Genomic DNA, 17,909 nt, shown 5'->3' on the forward strand with positions numbered 1-17,909 from the left:
TCCATCCACTTATCAATCATCTATCTATATCCATCTATCAATTGATCAATCTATCTATCCATCCATGCATCTATCTATCTATCTATCTATCTATCTATCTATCTGTCTATCTATTTATCTATCTATCTATCTATCTATCTATCCATCCATCTATCTTTCTATCCATCCATCAATCCATCCAGCAATCCATCCATCTATCCATCCATCTGTCCATCTAACTATCATCTATCTATCAATCCACCCATCTATCAATCATTTATCAACCCATCCATCGATTATCTATCGATCAAAACATCCATCTATCAATCAATCTATCCATCCATCTATCGATCTATCTATCCATCTATTCATCCATCCATCTATCCATCTATCAATCGATCTATCAATCCATCCATCTATGAATCCATCCATCGATCAATCTATCATCTGTCTATCCATCCATCTATCCATCCATCCTCAATCCATCCAACTATCAATCATCTATCAATCCATCCACTTATCTATCATCTATCTATCTGTCCATCTATCTATCCAGCTGACTATCTTTCTATCCATCTATCTATCTACTTATCTATCTATCTTTCCATCCATCTATCTTTCCATCCGTCTATCTATCTATCAAACATCCATCCATCTATCTATCCATCTATCTATTAATCCATCCATCTATTAATCTTTTATCAACCCAGTCATCAATCCATCTATCGATCAATCCATCCATCTATCAATCTAACTATCCATCCATCTATCTATCTATCCATCTATCAATCCATCCATCCATCTATCAATCCATCCATTTATGCATCTATCAATCTATCAATCCATCCATCGATCAATCTGTCATCTGTCTATCCATCCATCTATCTAGCCATTCATCCATCCATCTATCCATTTATTCATCTATCTATCTATCCATCCATCCATCTATCCATCCATCCATCTATAATCTATCCATCTATCCACCTATCTATCCAGCTAACTATCTTTCTATCATCTATCCATCTACCTATCTTTCCATCCATCTATCTATCTATCTATCTATCTATCTATCTATCTATCTATTATGTATTTATCCATCTATCTATTTATCTATCTATCATCCATCTTTCTATTCATCCATCCATCTATCAGTCTATCCATCCATTCATCATTAATCCATCCATCTATCAATCGATCTATTAATCCATCCATCTATCAATTCATCCATCGATTAATCTATCATCTGTCTATCCATCCATCTATCTAGCCATCCATCCATCTATCAATCCTTCCATCTATCCATCAATCTATCAATTCATTCATCTATCAATCCATCCATCTATCAATCATTTATTATTCAAGCCATCTATCTATTTATCTATCTATCTATCTATCTATCTTTCTATTCATCCAGCCATCTATCTTTCTGTCCATCCATCCATCTATCTATTCATCTATCTATCTATCCATCTTCCTATCTATCTTTCCATCTATCTATCTATCATCAATCTATCCATCTATCTATCTACCTATCCATCCATCCATCTATCAATCTATCTATCTATCCATCATCTATCTTTCCATCCGTCTATCTATCTATCATCCATATATCTATCCATCTATTCATCGATCTATCAATCCATCTATCTTTCCATCCATCCATCCATCTATCTATCCATCCATCCATCTAACCATCTATCTATCTATTTATCTATCTATCATCCATCCATCTATCTATCCATCTATCAATCCATCCATCCATCTATCAATCCATCCATCTATCCATCTATCAATCCATCCATCGATCAATCTATCATCTGTATATCCATCCATCTATCTAGCCATCCATCTATCCATCTATCTATCTATCATCCATCCATCTATCTTTCCATCTATCCATCCATCCATCCATCATCTATCTATCTATCCATCTATCTATCCAGCTAACTATCTTTCTATCCATCTATCTATCTACTTATCTATCTATCTTTCCATCCATCTATCTTTCCATCCGTCTATCTATCTATCTTTCTATCCATCCACCCATCTATCTATCCATCCATCTATCTAACATCCATCCATCTATCTATTCAGCTACCTATATTTCTTTCCATCTATCTATCTACCTATCTATCTATCCATCCATCTATCCATCTATCTAATATCCATCCATCTATCTATCCAGCTACCTCTTTCTATCCATTTATCTATCTATCTACCTATCCATCTATCCATCCATCTATCTATCTATCTATCTATCTATCTATCTATCTATCTATCTATCTATCTATCTATCTATCTATCTATCTATCCATCTATCTATCTATCCAGCTAACTATCTTTCTATCTATCTATCTATCTACCTATCCATCTATCCATCCATCTATCTATCATCTATCTATCTATCCATCTATCTATCCAGCTACCTATCTTTCTATCATCTATCTATCTCCCTATCTATCTATCCATCTACCTATCTATCCATCCATCCACCTATCTATCCATCCATCCATCTTTCTATCTATATATCTATCCATCTTTCTTTCTGTTCATCCATCCATCTTTCTATCCATCCATCCATCTATCAATCCATCCATCTATCCACCTATCAATCGATCTATCAGTCCATCCATCTATCTATCTATCTATCTATCTATCTATCTATCTATCTATCTATCTGTCTATCTATCATCTATCATCCATCTTTCTATCAATCCATCCATCTATCCATCAATCTATCCATCTATAAATTCATTCATCTATCCATCCATTGATCCATCAATCATTTGTCATTCAATCCATCTATCTATCTATCTATCTATCTATCTATCTATCTATCTATCGATCATCCCTCTATCATCTATTCATCTATCTATCTATCATCTATTTATCTTTCTATTCATCCATCCATCTATCTAAGCATTTATAATTGGATTGGTGGACAGATGGATGAATGAATTGATGCATGGTAGATGGATGATAGATAGATAGATGATAAATAGATGATTGATGGATGGATCTGTGAATTGATGGATGGATGGATGAAGAGATAGAAAATAGATTACAAGTTAGATGCTGAGATTGGTAGACGGTTGGATGACAGATAGATGGATGTATGTATGATAGATCCATCTATCTATGTATCATCCACCCCTCGATCATCTATTCATCCATCTGTCATCATCTGTCTATATATCATCTTCTATCTATCATCCATCCATCTATTTATACGTCTATCTATCATCTCTTCTTCCTTCCGTGCATCAATCTGTCTTTCCCACTCTCTCTCCACCATGTATCTTTCCTTCAGTCCATCCATCCCCCCATCAATCTATCTCTCCATCCCTCACTACATCCATCATCCCCCTTCATCCATTTATCTCTCCATCCATCCACCCATTATTCCAACCTTCTGTCCATCCATCCCTCCCTCCATCTGTGGGGGGTTCGGAGTTCCAGTGTCTCTCAAACAAAGCAGAAACGTCCCGAGTGACTTGAACGCAGCGCGTCTGGAACTACAGTTACTTTCATTTTTCCATCCTCGCGTCCTCCTGTGTTCTCGCGATAGAGCGGCGGAGCGGTTTGACGGGCAGTCGAGGTTGCAGCAGGCAGGCAGAGGGAGACGGTGGAAGGTAAAGCAGGGAGGCAGCATCATGGCGGACAGAGACAGTGGCAGTGACCACGGAGGGGCCGCCGCGGGCCCCGGCTCGCTGCCGCTGGGTGCGATGGGGGCCATGTCGCGGCTGCAGCACGACACCGAGGAGCTCGCCTCCAAGCGCGTCGACATCCAGAACAAGCGCTTCTACCTTGACGTGAAGCAGAACGTTAAAGGCCGCTTCCTAAAGATAGCCGAGGTCGGGGCTGGGGGGAACAAGAGCCGCCTCACGCTCTCCATGTCGGTCGCCGTGGAGTTCCGCGATTATCTCGGGGACTTTATCGAACATTACGCCCAGCTGGGCCCGTCCAACCCGGACATGGTGCAGGATGAGCCCCGACGGGCGCTCAAGAGCGAATTCCTGGTGCGGGAGAATAGGAAATATTACATGGATCTGAAAGAGAACCAGAGGGGGCGGTTCCTGAGGATCCGGCAGACCGTTAATCGGGGGCCCGGGCTGGGGAGCGCGCAAGGCCAGACCATCGCGCTGCCGGCGCAGGGGCTCATCGAGTTCCGTGACGCTCTGGCCAAACTCATCGATGACTACGGCGTGGACGAGGAGCCGGCGGAGCTGCCGGAGGGCACCTCGCTCACGGTCGACAACAAGCGCTTCTTCTTCGACGTGGGCTCCAACAAGTACGGAGTCTTCATGCGGGTCAGCGAGGTGAAGCCCACGTACCGGAACTCCATCACGGTTCCGTGTAAAGTATGGTCCAAATTCGGCAACACCTTCTGTAAATACGCGGAGGAGATGAGGAAGATCCAGGAGAGGAGTCGAGAGAAGCGGGCCTCGGAACTGCTACCTGAGGGCCCGCACGCCGGGGACGACGGCGACGACGACTGACGGAACCACCACCAACACCCGAACTGTGCGAGAAAAGCAACATTTAACTGTAAAATAGGAAGAGAAGCTCCAAGGGAATCACCCACCACACACAACCACCACAGACATGGCAGCGCGCTGCCCTCCTCATCTGACTGGATGTCACCCACTTACCACCCATGTACCAGTAAGCGCTGCTATCAAGGATCGAACTGTAAGATTTGAACTGTTTCCTACTTGAGTTCAGTGACAATGAACAGAGTGTTTATATCTATCAAATGACGGATTTTGCACACATCAGAGCTATTTCAGAAAAATGTTTTCAAACTGGTAGACTGAGTCAAAACTAAACCAGAGGTCTATTATTTAAAAAAGACAGAGCAGATATTGACATCAGCACAAAGAGAATATATTATGAACTTGACGAAACCAAAATCTGATCCCAGATGTATAGTTTGTTATCACAGGTACGCAGAGTAGCTACAGAGGCTCTGCGTGAAGGAGGCAGCACCAGGGCCGCCAACCCGTCAGCATGTGTAGGCTCACGTTTCCTCAGAAGTTCTGGAGCGTAGCGGATTGTCTTCGACCTGACCCGAGATGTAGGAGGCTAATGAGAGCATTTCTATCATGCCAGTCCTAAAAAATGAAGACTCGGACATAAATAGCCTATTTTTTGCGCCTCAAACAACTGGGATGAATCTATCTGGAAGCTATATTGAATATCAGCCCTCTTGCACCATGTCCATAGATACTTCAATGAAAAAAGTGCTAACTTAGATGTACTAATTATGATTTTGTGAATCAGCTGTAAGAAGAAAACAACTTATTAAGATACCCACGTTTTCTGTGGGTTAAACATTTTCTTTGTTACTTTGTTTTTTTTTTCCTCTCCAGAGGTGGGTGGGGGATGCTAAGGAAAAGTGTGGGAGTGCAAGTGCGGGGAAAGATGCGCCAGCACAGCGCGAGGTGAGGCATCGCATCCTCTCTGACGTCATTACAACCTGTGCCTTATACACTCCACTCGTTTACGTGTTCTCACGTGGATGGTCTGTGACCTCGACCGCTGTACGTTTTCATTTACGAGTGCTGTTATATAGGCAGAATATAGTCACATCCCTGTGGTACACGGAGGTAACACCAAAAGCTGAGGGGCCACGTGTGGTAGCGGCACCCGGCAGCCACAGAAGCCCTGGCAGCACCCCTGGTGGTGCACATGTCTCCTGGGAACAGAAGAAGAACCCAGGACTCATTTACCTGTGGCAGCACTGGCGGGTGGCGTTGAGATTCACCGTGAACCGTTATGGGTGGCTTTGCACACCATATGCACCATGAGGTTTAAAATAAAGCAGCAGCAACAAAATCAAAATCAGAAGCAGCTGGATGAGATCGGTCAGAGCTGAGACGGATGCTGTTGGAGCCAGGCAGGCCAGGAGGACTGGGAGGGCCAGCCCGAGGTTGTAGAGGCCCAGGCAGTATCTGTCTCGTAATGGTGCTACAGCCCCTGATCGCTTGTCTGGGGGGGCCCCGCAGTGCAGAGTACGTCACTTTTGCATTATTGCTATTCTGATGCTCCTTTCTTTCCTTCAAGGTTCTTTCCTCCACTTTATGTTGTCGGAAGCGCGTTAGGTGTCCCGGGCCGAGGGGAACGCCCTGACTAGCGCGGGACGTTTCATATTAGTGTGCAATATTGTGTCCATGCCATTGGTGGCATGGTATCACGTGTATAGACTATTACTACGAGACGGAAGTGTGTAGGCTGTGTGATCAGTAGATTTATTTGCAAGCATGACAATGAGGTAACTGAATCTGTATCATGTCTCTGAAATGTGAAGTCTCTCTGAAGCACTCGCTCAAAAAACAAGACTAGTGCGGTATTTTTCTGTCACGTTCTGTAAATCAGTAGGTTGCCTTGTTCGTCTATCAGTGCGCGTAGGCTAGTCTGGGTGTTTTTACCTCCCTCCAGGAAGCCCCCCCCCCCCCCCCCCCCCCGCAACAGAAGGTCCTTCCTCCTCTTTGCACACAATGTAGATGTCCAAAAAACTTGGACTGTATCAGCCCTTCTGCCGTTGCCAACACTCCAGTTGTATTTTATGTTAGGGTTTGATCCAGAGGTGACTGACTGACACACACACACACACACACACACACACACACACACACACACACACACACACACACACAGTCTCCCCTGTTGAGGCCTCTTGTTGCTTTCGGAGTGTCTGAGAGGCCTCTAAAGTATTTTGCATGGTGTGTAGAAGTACACTAGGCCTCCTGTTGTTGGATGCCAGTGAACTGTGGAGGGGTGAGCACGACCCCCCCCCACCTGGGACTGCTGATCACAAGACAGGTGAAGGAGGACTGTGTCTTTGTAGCCAGGTGATAGGGATCGGCTGCCGCAGACCCCAAGGACACAGGAGCTTGTTGTTTTTTCACTAACCTCGGGGCAGACTGGTCTCAGGTCTGCCTCTCTCTCCCAGCTCAGCAGGGTTCAAAGCATGAAAAAGGCCCATGAAGCAGAATTAGTCCCCCTCAGCCTCACAGTCCATCCTTTCTTTTTGGTCCAGTCGACCTCTAGACTAACATTGAAGTGCTAGCTAACGATCATGAGTGACTGGGCTGGCACTGGTGCCGGGCTACCAAGCTGGCATGAAGGGGACAAACAGGATTGTAGCTGTAGAGGCCTCAGCTGGAGGAAAGCCGCTAATGCAGCTCCAGCCTCCACATGTCAGACATGTGGGAGACCTGAATGATGAAGAGTTCTCCAAAACAGGCCTTGGCTGGAACTGAACCCTTTAGAAAAGTCAAGCCCACTGCAAAAGAGCTGGTAATACCGGTCCATTTGTTTGCTGCAAGACTTTGTCGCAGGTTGGAGTGCTGGTGAAAGGCCTGGTGAAATCTGGCGCTGCGCTGCACTGGAGGGGCTTACGCAGCCGCCAACCGTGGCCTACTGACCTGGCTGTCAGACACAGCTAGCTTGGGAGGACAGCAAATCTCTTCTCCCTATTGCAGAGATGGGAGTATTCCCTCACATGAATGATGAAAAATCCATTTTCATCAAAAACACATAGACGCCACCTATGACTGTGTGCCCAGCCAAGCACATCTGAGGTCAACATAGGTCTGGAATATTATTCCCCAAAGTGTTCTAGCTTTAGCTTAATTGAATTGAGGCCTCCAGGAGGCTTCCTTCCTTCCTTTCTGTCTTTCTCTCATGGCCAAATACAAGGAGAGCCTGAACCTGCTCCTGGAGGTGCCTCTGTCAATGCACATTTTTCAAAGAGTAAAGACATGTTGCCCTGTTTTGTTCTCGAGTGTTAACGCCAGGTGCTAGCGAGTGGCTTGTGTCCTTACCTAAGAGGGCTTGTGATTTTGCTGTGTGACCACGCCAGAATTGTCTCGCCCATGTCGCAGCCAAACCTGGAGTGACCTTGCTGCCATGTTGTGCCCGCATGACACGGTCGCCTGTGTCTGGGAGTAAAATGCGAAATGGTAGGCAGATGTTTTTTTGTCATGTTTTCTGTAAATCATTGGTGGTTGGGCTGCGTGCTGCTGTCTGTGCCTCTGGACAAGTTCAGTGGGAAGAGCTGGAGAAGCTGTTAGCGTTGACGAAAAGGATGCTTTGCTCTGCTGTACTGTGGCGGCCATCATAGCAGTCCCGCTTGTCATCCTGCCTTTTGTTTATTGTTACTGCAATGTTCATCTCTTCAAACCTAAAGAGCTATATTTAATTGTAGTGGCTGCTCCAACAGGCAATCAGATCATTCCTTTCACATGTGAACGGACAGAAGAAGAAGGAAATACTGCGCTTGAACAGAACGGCCGGAGCTACATGCATGCAGGGCTGCACCTGGAGATCCGGGGCCCCAGCCACTGCTTCATCTAGATGTTGCGAGGGCCCCTGAGTGTTCAGTCCTCCCCTGTGTGCATGCACCTGCCGGTGGGACCGCTACGATAGCTCCAATTGGAGGTGCCCCGTCTGCTTGTTGCTCCCCTCGTGAATGTTTCTACGGCCACGTGTGCGTAACTTCAAACATCAGAGTTCCACAAATGCAATGAAGGTGGTGGCTACACACCACTGCCAAACCCAACGACAGACTGGACTTCCATTCGGTGTTCCACTCTAATTCCTAGTGTCAGTGGTGTGGTTTATCATTGGCTGTTCAGAGTTCCTCACAGCCAATGGCAGCCTGGTCAAAGCCATCGTGACATGACTCACGAGGAAGCGTTGACAGAGGAGCGCGTTCAGCCGGCGGCAGCCTGGAGGGTCCGTCACATCTGCAGGCTGTAGAGGCTGCTGCTGTACGGCTGGGCAGGCATTCTGTCAGGGTTCGAAGATGCTGGGACGGGACCCCGGGCTCTGAGGGGAGGGTCAATGCACAATGAACATATCCCATGTCACCGTTTGGTCTGAAGCCCTTTACATCCCCCATGAGATAATATGTTGTATCTTTCAAAATATTTTATCTGTGGCGTGTGTGTGTGTGTACGTGTGTGCGCTTGCGTGTGTGTGTGCGTGTGCATGTGTGTGCGTGTGTGTGCGTGTGTGTACATATATATATATATATACACACACGCACGCAAACACACACGCACACACACGCACACACACGGTTTGTTATATATGATGCTCCTCCTTTCAGAAAAATATAACATGTAAACAGGAAAAACATTGCTGTTTTTTTTCCTTTGTATTTTATACTTACAGAAAGCATTGAATAAAATGGATAAATACTTGCACTTTAGATATATTAAGAAAAATAAAAATCTGCATATTATTTTTGATAGGGATCTCACATTCAAATAATATAAATTACAGGCTTTGTGACTATTGCTGGACAGAGATGTACTGAGTTCTACTTATTGAAGTATATTTTGTCTGTGTGTCAGAAGGTTTACTAAAGTAAATTGCATGATAAAGTAGTACTACACCGATGTTGTTCTTTTTTTAGTTGGTAAAAAATGTCTGAAAACTGTGATAACAACCCTCTCGTATCATGTTTAACCTCAACCCTTCTAGAATATTTCTTATTGAAATATGGCCTTTCCCGATTACATGACGATGGTGCTTACTTTGGCTTTGACATCGAGCTCATCCTACACATCGCAACATCACCATAACTCACGTCCTTACAATTCATCCACTACCTTATTAAATTTCTGTTGATGGCAAAAAAAGAAAGGTGTGTGCTGTTTGTTTTCAATGTTGGGGGAGCCTTGTTGTCTGAAAACCCCTAACCGCGGGCTCAGCTGCCCGACAACGGCAGTCGTCTGTGGTCGTGGGGCGGGGCGCTACAGCGCTGGTCGTGTATCAACGAGTGCTGCATGATTCAACAATATGTGCAACTATTCAACAAAGTAAAAAAGTGGATTTGTTCATTTTATGTGTTTAAAATTTACTTAAAATTGTTATGAAATTTGTTTTCTTGCAAGTGCTGCGCAAATGTTTTCGTGCAAAGCCTTGAGCTCACTGAGAGGTTTTAACCTCCTCCATCACTTCTTTGTGACTGCAGAGTGCAGGAAGAACCAGCCACGTATTTTAGCTTGAAGCTAAAGGAGACTGATGCTAACAACAGCTAAACTCTGTAGGTGTTAAAGCTGGTTTTCATGTTTAATCAAACTGTTAGTGGATCCTGATCCTCCGTCTGGATCAAGGAGACCTGGACTCTACCAGACCACCTGGAGAGGTGGTGACCAGACGTTTCTGGACAGTTTAGCTGCTGTTAGCATCAGTCTCTGTTAGCTTCAAGCTAAATATACGTGGTTGGTTCTTCCTGCATTCTGGAGTCCCTGTGAAGTAACACAGGAAGGAAAAACACCTCAGTGAGATGAATACTCCTGTTAGTGAGTACTTGGTAGGTAAAATACACTTTTAGTGTTAAGTCTAGCTTAGTGTTCACTTAATTTCTTACAACTGCTCCCCCCGAGCTCCCTTCAGACAGCTTTTATCATTATTAGTAGTTTATGTGTAGTCTGAGCAGAAGTTCATGTTTCATCCTCTCATTGTGACCAGTGCTGCTGCGCGATGAAGGCCAGTATTAAGTACCGTCAGGACTGGTCTTGTCTATCATGAACCAGTACTTCAACAGCCGATGTATTTGGGGGAGTGGAGTTTTTACGTCAGTCATACTATGGTTGATCCTTCTGCCAGAGGTTGAAACAAAAGCAAATAACTATGCATTTATTTTGAAAAATGTTCTTTTGTATATTGTTGCCTGATTGAAGAACCCTTTGGGCTGAATGAGTTAGTCAGTTCTAAGTTGGTTCTACCTGTTCGAAATGAGTTGAGGTCATTTGCACAAGGCAGGTTTGCTGAGCCAAGTGGCTAAAGATGCTAGTGTCACTATGGAATGCAATAAAGGTTTGTCGGCCTTGGATTTCTTAAAAAGAAAGGACATATTTCTGTGAAATGGAAATGAAGATCCAACTGTCGACGCAGGCTGTTAGAATATGCGTGCTGCTCCAGTGAGTCAGTACCATGAAACCAAAAGAATGATTGGTGTTTTATTCATTTTTAAACGAAAAATTTGTGACTAAAAGCTTGATCAAAAGTGACAACAGTGAATAGCAACAACCTGCCTGAGGGTTGAGGGTTGGGGGGCGTGACGCTGATGTGGAGGAAATATGGTTTAGACCAACAATTCTGGTCCTTTTTGCAAGTCATGAACACTTTAAAAAAAATGTCAACTTTTTGAGTGAATTTGTGATTAAATTAGTTTTAAACTGATGTGTTCAAAGTGTTTCTCTGTTTTATTGATGATCATCATGGACAAAACAAGGCTTCACAACTTTGAAAAAAATGCGCCATGGCTTCATCATTGTTGTTTTCATTGCAAAAACGTGGCAATGATGATGGTGGTTTGTGAGGATCTGTGTCAAACACAGGTTTGTAGAGGGTTGTGTAGGCAGGACGTCTCTGCAGCGCCACAATATTTGATCCAAGGTGCTGTTGTGACTCAGTTCGCCTTGATTTGGATTATATTCGGAGTAACGGTGCAACTCTCAAAAACATCCAACATGTGTGGAATACAAGGTGGAGGGTGCCGCCACGCGTCAGTGAAATAGATCAGAAGTGTCATGGAGCTGAGGCTCATTTGGTGAGCAGGAAACCTTCAGTGTGAGCTAGCAAGAGATCCAATATAATCCACCTCTGAGGCCACGGCGTCTGAGAGAGCCGTGTCTTGGTACAGCATATTGGAAACATCCTCTGAAGCCAGACCAGTGGCCGACCTGAACTGACTGGGAGGTCGCTGGAGGCACTACATTACTGCAAATTAACATCCGAACCCATGAGCGAGCAGGGTCTGCCACGGACTGGTCTTCAACCCTCCTGTGAAATGGCTTGATGAGTTTACACAGTGTGTGCGTGTGTGTGTGTGTGGGGGGGCAATAAAGGTATTATGATTGTGAACTCTGTTGCTTCTGGATGTTCTATAGCAGTGTCATTCTGGACGCCAGCTCAGGAGAAAAAGGGCTGCCTTCTTTTTGATTTGGACAACAGAGGATGCCAAGAAAGTGGGTCACTCTCTGTCAACAGGGCCTTCTAGATCGGGGGAGGCAATTTCCCCTCAAAATATATTCCTAATCAATCAATGTGTTTATTTTAATCCAAAAACAACTAAAGACTAACAGCCCACAGTGCTGCTGAGGTCTGTAGCACGTCTCTGATGGATGCTTCCGTAAAACTAGCGAGCAACCACACAAGCTGCCCCGCTGGAAGAGCCTGAAACATAAAATCTCTTTTTCAACAAGACCTTCTGAGGGCAGACTAGTCCAAGTTTCCATCTAGTGCAGGTGGAGCATGTCAGTAAACATATAATAACCAAGCCCTGATACAAACATGTGACCTTTTACCGTGTCCAGTAGTGAACCAGCCTGCTTGTCACACACCTTACATACTAGCCAGACAGGTTCATGTAGTGGGAAGCTACCCAAACATGGCTGCCTCTATTTTTAGCTCATGAGTTGCGAACAATCTCATGGGCCATTTAAATGGAACAAAGTCAAAGTTGAACATTTGAAAGAGAAGCTATCTGGCTAGCCTGACAGCTATTAGCTACACAAAAATAGCCCCACTGTATGACAAACTTACAGAGCTGCGAACTATCATTCCTTTGTTAGCTCCCCACCTTGCTACTGGGATATTCCCAGTTGAACAGGTGTTCAGTACGTTCCTCCTCTTCCTCCAGTTGGAACTTTCCCTCTCCAGTTACTCGTGAACCCACTCTAGTTTCTATTAGGGTTGCCAACCGTCCCGTATTAGCCAGGACGGCCTGTATTTAGGATACGCCTCTTTTAGCTCAAATACGGGGCATCCCGGCCGATACGTGACGGTTGGCAACCCTAGTTTCTCTGCAGTGCCCAACATATAGGTAGCTCCTTCAGCACGTATAACTTTTGCCCAAGAGTTTTACTGTTCAAGTGATATTTCACCCAAAAGGCGTATTTCACCTTTCAGGTTCTGACGGAGGGGGGACTCTTGAGCTCACTAAGATGTTGTTCCCCATCCTGCATCACTTCTATGTGACTCCAGAATGCAGGAGGAACCAGCCACGTACTTTATCTTAAAGCTAATGGCGACTGATGCTAACAGCAGCTAAACTGTCTTACTCCCAGAGGGAGGTTTCTCATGTCCTCAGGAAAAAAAAAACACTGCACATTTTTTTTTGTAAAAGTCGCTCTAATTAAACCATTTCTTCTGTTAATCCAAAGTAACAGTAAGTCAGAGCCAAGTACTATGAGGCTGACCTGTATTTTATAGTACACTGATTGTGCATTCATGGCAGTAACAATAATCAATGTTAAAAATACTTTCTAGAGGGTTGTTATCTTGTGAGACACACCAGTGTTTGAATAATTAAATTCATCATTGAGCCCCAAGTGCTACCTTTCTAGGGAAAATATATACCACAGAGTGGAGGAGGAGCTGACACAGGTGTGAGTAGTGATGTCACACAAACCCTTCAGTACACGTCAGGGAGGTGTCACGTCACAGCAGGCCTGCTATACTCAACACATCACCGCATTTTTGTTTAAAGTTCTTTCCGGTTTCCAAGAATCTGCACAAAGAAATCCACAACTACACCATCTGTATAAAAGCTTATTTTATGAAGCACAGACTAAATATTCAGTAAATATTTCTTTTACATTGTATATGAGCATCCTGCCAAAAAACAGCTCTGATATACAAAGAAAACAAAACGACAAAAGACAGATCCAGTGCAGACATCGCAGTGCAGAAGCTGTCTTCTTTTAAAATAAAACATAATTAACATATATGTTTGTCACGATCCTATTTTGGAGCACAAGGCCTACCCTAGAACATGGGGAAACAAAGGTTAGCACAACAGCCAAAGTTGCTCTGAGTGAGCAGCTTGAGAAAATGCTGCTCTCTACATGGATGCAGTCCAGAATTCCAGATATGATTCCAGGTTTCCACAAATGTTCCAATATCCTACCAATCACAATAAAGATGATAGGCAAAGCAGCAGAGCCCAGGCAGGCTGTGCGAGAGTTCTGACTCTGTCAACAGGGGGCGCTAGGCTCACCCATCTACAGTTGTGTCATAAGCTAATTTCCTAGAAGGAGGGAAGGTGTGTGCGTTTGGGTGGGCTGGGATCAATAAGGTGCTCACAAACAGAGGTCCCACCAGCAGCAGCCGCCCCTTCCTCACCTTACACAACAAGTTACACAACCGCTCCTTCCAGGAGAAGCACCACTACGCTCTGTTGTCTTACCGACTTAGACAAACAAAACCAGCATCTTCTTAGAAAACAAGTCCATCCTGCTGCTCGTCCTCACCCACGTGGACGGTGGTTTGATGGCTACTTGGCTGGTGGAGTTGTTTTTCCGCTCTTCACCTCACTGTTCCATTCTGCTGACAGGTGTCTTGACTTGAGCATGCTAAGCTGGTGCAGTCCTGCTGCTGCACTCCCCAAAGTGACCTGCTTTCTCAAAGACATATTCTGTTGGGAACGATGGCAGCAGTAGGAATACAGCTGTGCTGGCAGAGCCCAATATGAGGTCAAAAAGCAAGTAGAATCAATCCGTGTCATCTTTTGCCTCCTTCGGTGGCTTTCTTTGCACTTGAAGATGCTTTTGAGGGACAGAGGCCTGACAGTGAAGGCAGCAGCACACACTGATTGTTGCTCTCCAACGCACTTTAAGATTCCTCACTCACAACATCTCAACTGGACCCAGTGAACAAGGCTGATCGATCCCATAGCTGCTGGCTGTCTGGGAATCTTCACATTTATCAGCTGACAGGACAGGGAGCAGGAAAAACATCAGTGTGGTTTTTCCTTGTTTGACTTCTTGGTGACTCCAAAAGTCAGAAAGCACCAGCCACACGATGTATTATTAATCTGGAGCCAATGTGAACCTGCTTGACAGTATTTGTCGCTCTAATTGAAGTGTTTGCCAAGTACTGACAGTACAGCTGCTTTAAGAGAACTTGCATTACATCGGACGACGTGTTTGACAGTTGGTAAGGGACAATGAGGACGGTTTTCTCTTGTTGGTCATCTGTCTCCATTAGCTTCTCTGCCGCTTTCTAGCTTCTAGAGTCACCAAGAAGTCACGCAGGAGGTCAGTCGCCTAAAGCTGGAAATAAACTTGCTTTGAGGAATGTGTTTCTGTGCACCTGATGGCTGATGGTTGTGGACCTCCTGAGAAATGAACACTCCACGTCTGCAAGATGCTGAGAACAAAGAGTCAGTTTTTAAGAGAAGTTCACTAACCAACATGTTTGGGATGTGACGGAATGTGAAATCAGCACTTTTCAGGAGCTGGCGTGGAAACCAGCAAAAGAGAGAAGAAACAAGTCAGAGCACTGTGTTGCTGACCCATGTGACCAGCCTGTGGTCCATGAAATACGTCTCATTTCCCTTTGTAGTTCTTCTTCGGGATTTTACAATAATCCAAATCTACACGTCAAGATTGATGTCAGGTGGGCCCTCTAGTGGAACAGTGTGTATGCAGGCAAGTATGTGAACAAGCGCTTGAGACGCAGTGGGTCGTCAACTCCATCCGACGTTCAAACAGCAAGTAAATGGCCTGCCTGGAGTCGGTGCTTGAAAGGCAAATTAAAACCTTTTGAGGTGAAGTAACATTTTAAGAGAACACGGAGCGGTGCTTTCATTCGGTCACCGACTGATATCCACGTTGAGTTGTTCAGCACTAAAGAATAATTGCACACGTTCGTATTTGGGCTTCAAAATAACAGACTTGTGTTTGCTCTGATTCAAGTAAATGCTTGGAGCCTGCAGACAACAGCTTCTTTCAGCTGGTGGGAAAACCTGACGAGTGTCAAATCCCTCAACAGCTCGTGTCAAGGTGCCCTTCAGTAAGGCACTCAACCGCCGTCCCACCCAGAGGTCCGTGAAAAAGAGCAAGCACCCTTGCTGTGAAGAAAGGGTGAATAAATAAATAAATATACGATACAATAGGGGGTCCCTCTAAGGAGTCCTGACATACCACACTCCAGGTCCAAAGGTGAGTAACAAAAAAGGCCAAAATGCTACAGTAGTACCATCATACCTGGACAGAGTGAGAGCAGATCTTCTTCACCTTCTCTGTTGGGCCTCACCGGCAACTAAAAACACATTTCAACCAAAGACAACTGCATCATTCGGCCTTTTCAAAAGTAACACTGATGATCTTATAAATACTGATCCCAGTTGGGATCATTTGGATGTGCAAAAACCAAAGTTCTGAGGACCAGGGTCTGGCAGGTTCAGTCAGTTGCTCTTCTCCTTCTTCAACTATTGCTTGAGTACAAAAACTTCTAGGAAGGATGGAGCTGTTTCCCACTGGGAGGAACCAAGAACAACAGGGGGAACCGAGGAGCACAAAACAAAATGACCAACTAAAAACCCGATAAGTTGTAGTTTTGCTCAGGGGGGCTTAGGTTTCTACTCCCTCCTCCCACTCCTCAGCTCATCTGTGTGGGGTCAGTGCACCCAGCCGCCCTCCCATTCAGACCGCTGTGAGCCTGACTGATGGACGGGGATGACTGTGTCTTCCGGAGGTGGCTGGCCAGGGTTCCTTCCATGATCAGGCCCCCCATCACGCTGGCCTCAATCTTCTCAAGGTCGTCGGTCTCGGCGCGGACTTTGGCCTGCAGGAGGCTGATGTACGTCTCATACCGAGTCTTCTGCTCAAGAGAAGGGAGGGTGAGGACGAGGATGAGGAGGACACCCAGGCCTGACTGATCACTTAATCAATGAATACAAAGATCTCAGCACTATATGTACAACATGGGTACACAAACACACTGTACCTCATATGTGAGGTAGTGCTCTTTGAGCCGATACTCTTCCCACTCACGGCTCTTGGGGTCAGATGCAGGGGGGCTCTTCCGGTGGTCCTCCAGCTCCAGGCTCATCTGCTTCAGTTTGCTCTCGTGACTCAGCAGCTGTTCCGTCTACACCAGTTGCAGCCCCCCCCCCCACCACAAACACAAGACCAACAACAAACAACCAATCAGATGCCAGAGTACACAAATAGAAAATGTACCATTAAATTTGTCCAGTGCTTCTAGGTTTATCCATCCATCATCCATCCCTCCATCATCCATCATCCCTCCATGTTCTCCCTCTTCTCCTGTTCAGGGTGGTGGGGGTGGAGCCTATCCCAGCAGCCTTCCCCCTGGACAGGTCACCAGTCCATGGCAGGGCCAACACATAGAGACAGACAACCATTGGCTCTCCCAGCCACGCCTACGGTCAATTTAGAGTCTGGATTAACCTGGTCCCCTCTTGATGTCTTTGGACTGTGGAGGAAGCTGGAGTACCAGAGAGAACCCAGCAGGAACAGGGAGAACATGGAGACTCACCCAGAAAGACCCCGTGCTGCAGCCGGGGCTCCACCCACAACCTTCTTGATGGGGGGCCACAGTTAGGACCACATTTTCAATCAAAGGAAGAAAATCATTCCTGCTCTGTGTGTGAGTGTGTGTGTGTGTGTGTGTGTGTGTGTGTGTGTGTACCTGGTCCAGCCTGGTGGATGAGGACGGCAGGATGGGCCGACAAAATTTCTTCATGGAGCCGATGGCAGCGGGGAAGGCTGGAGCAGAAAAGAGGGCAGCTACCAGGTTGATCCGGAAGATCCATGACATCATCTCCTCCTCACTCCTGAGGGAGGGAGGGAGAGGGGGGAGGGAAGGAGAGAAGGGAGAGAGAGAGGCATAAAGGGAAGAAGAGAAGTGAGGGGAGAAAGCGATGGAGGGAGGGAGAGAGGGAGGGGGGGGGATTATCTTTGGGTTCTGCAGCTCGATGGATGTATCCTGTTGATGCAACATCCAAATGATTTGCTCATGTATTTAATGTGTGAACCTTGTTGAGGAAACAAAACACTACAATATAGAAGTACTTCATATGTTTTGTTTCCAGAGACAAGCAGAAGAGAAACAGCTTCAAAATCACACCTGCATATTCTGTCCTGGCTCTTACTCCC

At 45.4% G+C, this 17,909-nt stretch overlaps 2 protein-coding genes across 2 annotated transcripts in view; one reads left to right on the forward strand and one right to left on the reverse strand.

Annotated features, from left to right (window-relative positions):
• Positions 1–3,547: 3,547 nt before the first annotated feature.
• purab (purine-rich element binding protein Ab) lies at positions 3,548–11,835 on the forward strand. The gene has a single exon (XM_086222910.1). It carries the CDS (start codon positions 3,633–3,635, stop codon positions 4,476–4,478), a length of 846 nt encoding a protein of 281 aa, XP_086079036.1. The 5' UTR covers positions 3,548–3,632; the 3' UTR covers positions 4,479–11,835.
• A 1,714-nt stretch (positions 11,836–13,549) lies between these two features.
• The window catches only part of psd2 (pleckstrin and Sec7 domain containing 2), a 49,072-nt gene continuing 44,712 nt past the window's right edge, over positions 13,550–17,909 (reverse strand). The window contains exons 12-14 of the mRNA XM_086222911.1: positions 17,443–17,587; positions 16,735–16,878; positions 13,550–16,608 (exon numbers count right to left, since the gene is read on the reverse strand). Of these exons, the coding sequence (XP_086079037.1) occupies positions 16,387–16,608; positions 16,735–16,878; positions 17,443–17,587 (511 nt within the window). The 3' untranslated portion in view covers positions 13,550–16,386. The remainder of the gene's footprint in view (positions 16,609–16,734; positions 16,879–17,442; positions 17,588–17,909) is intronic.

The sequence above is a fragment of the Aulostomus chinensis genome, chromosome 13 (assembly GCF_037954235.1).
Source record: "Aulostomus chinensis isolate RoL2024-O1b breed Wild chromosome 13, RoL_Achi_v1.0, whole genome shotgun sequence".
NCBI classification, from domain to species: Eukaryota; Metazoa; Chordata; class Actinopteri; order Syngnathiformes; family Aulostomidae; genus Aulostomus; species Aulostomus chinensis.

What these genes read in the sequence shown, in the direction of transcription:
- purab (XM_086222910.1), top strand. Translation starts at nt 3,633, where the DNA reads ATGGCGGACAGAGACAGTGGCAGTGACCACGGAGGGGCCGCCGCGGGC.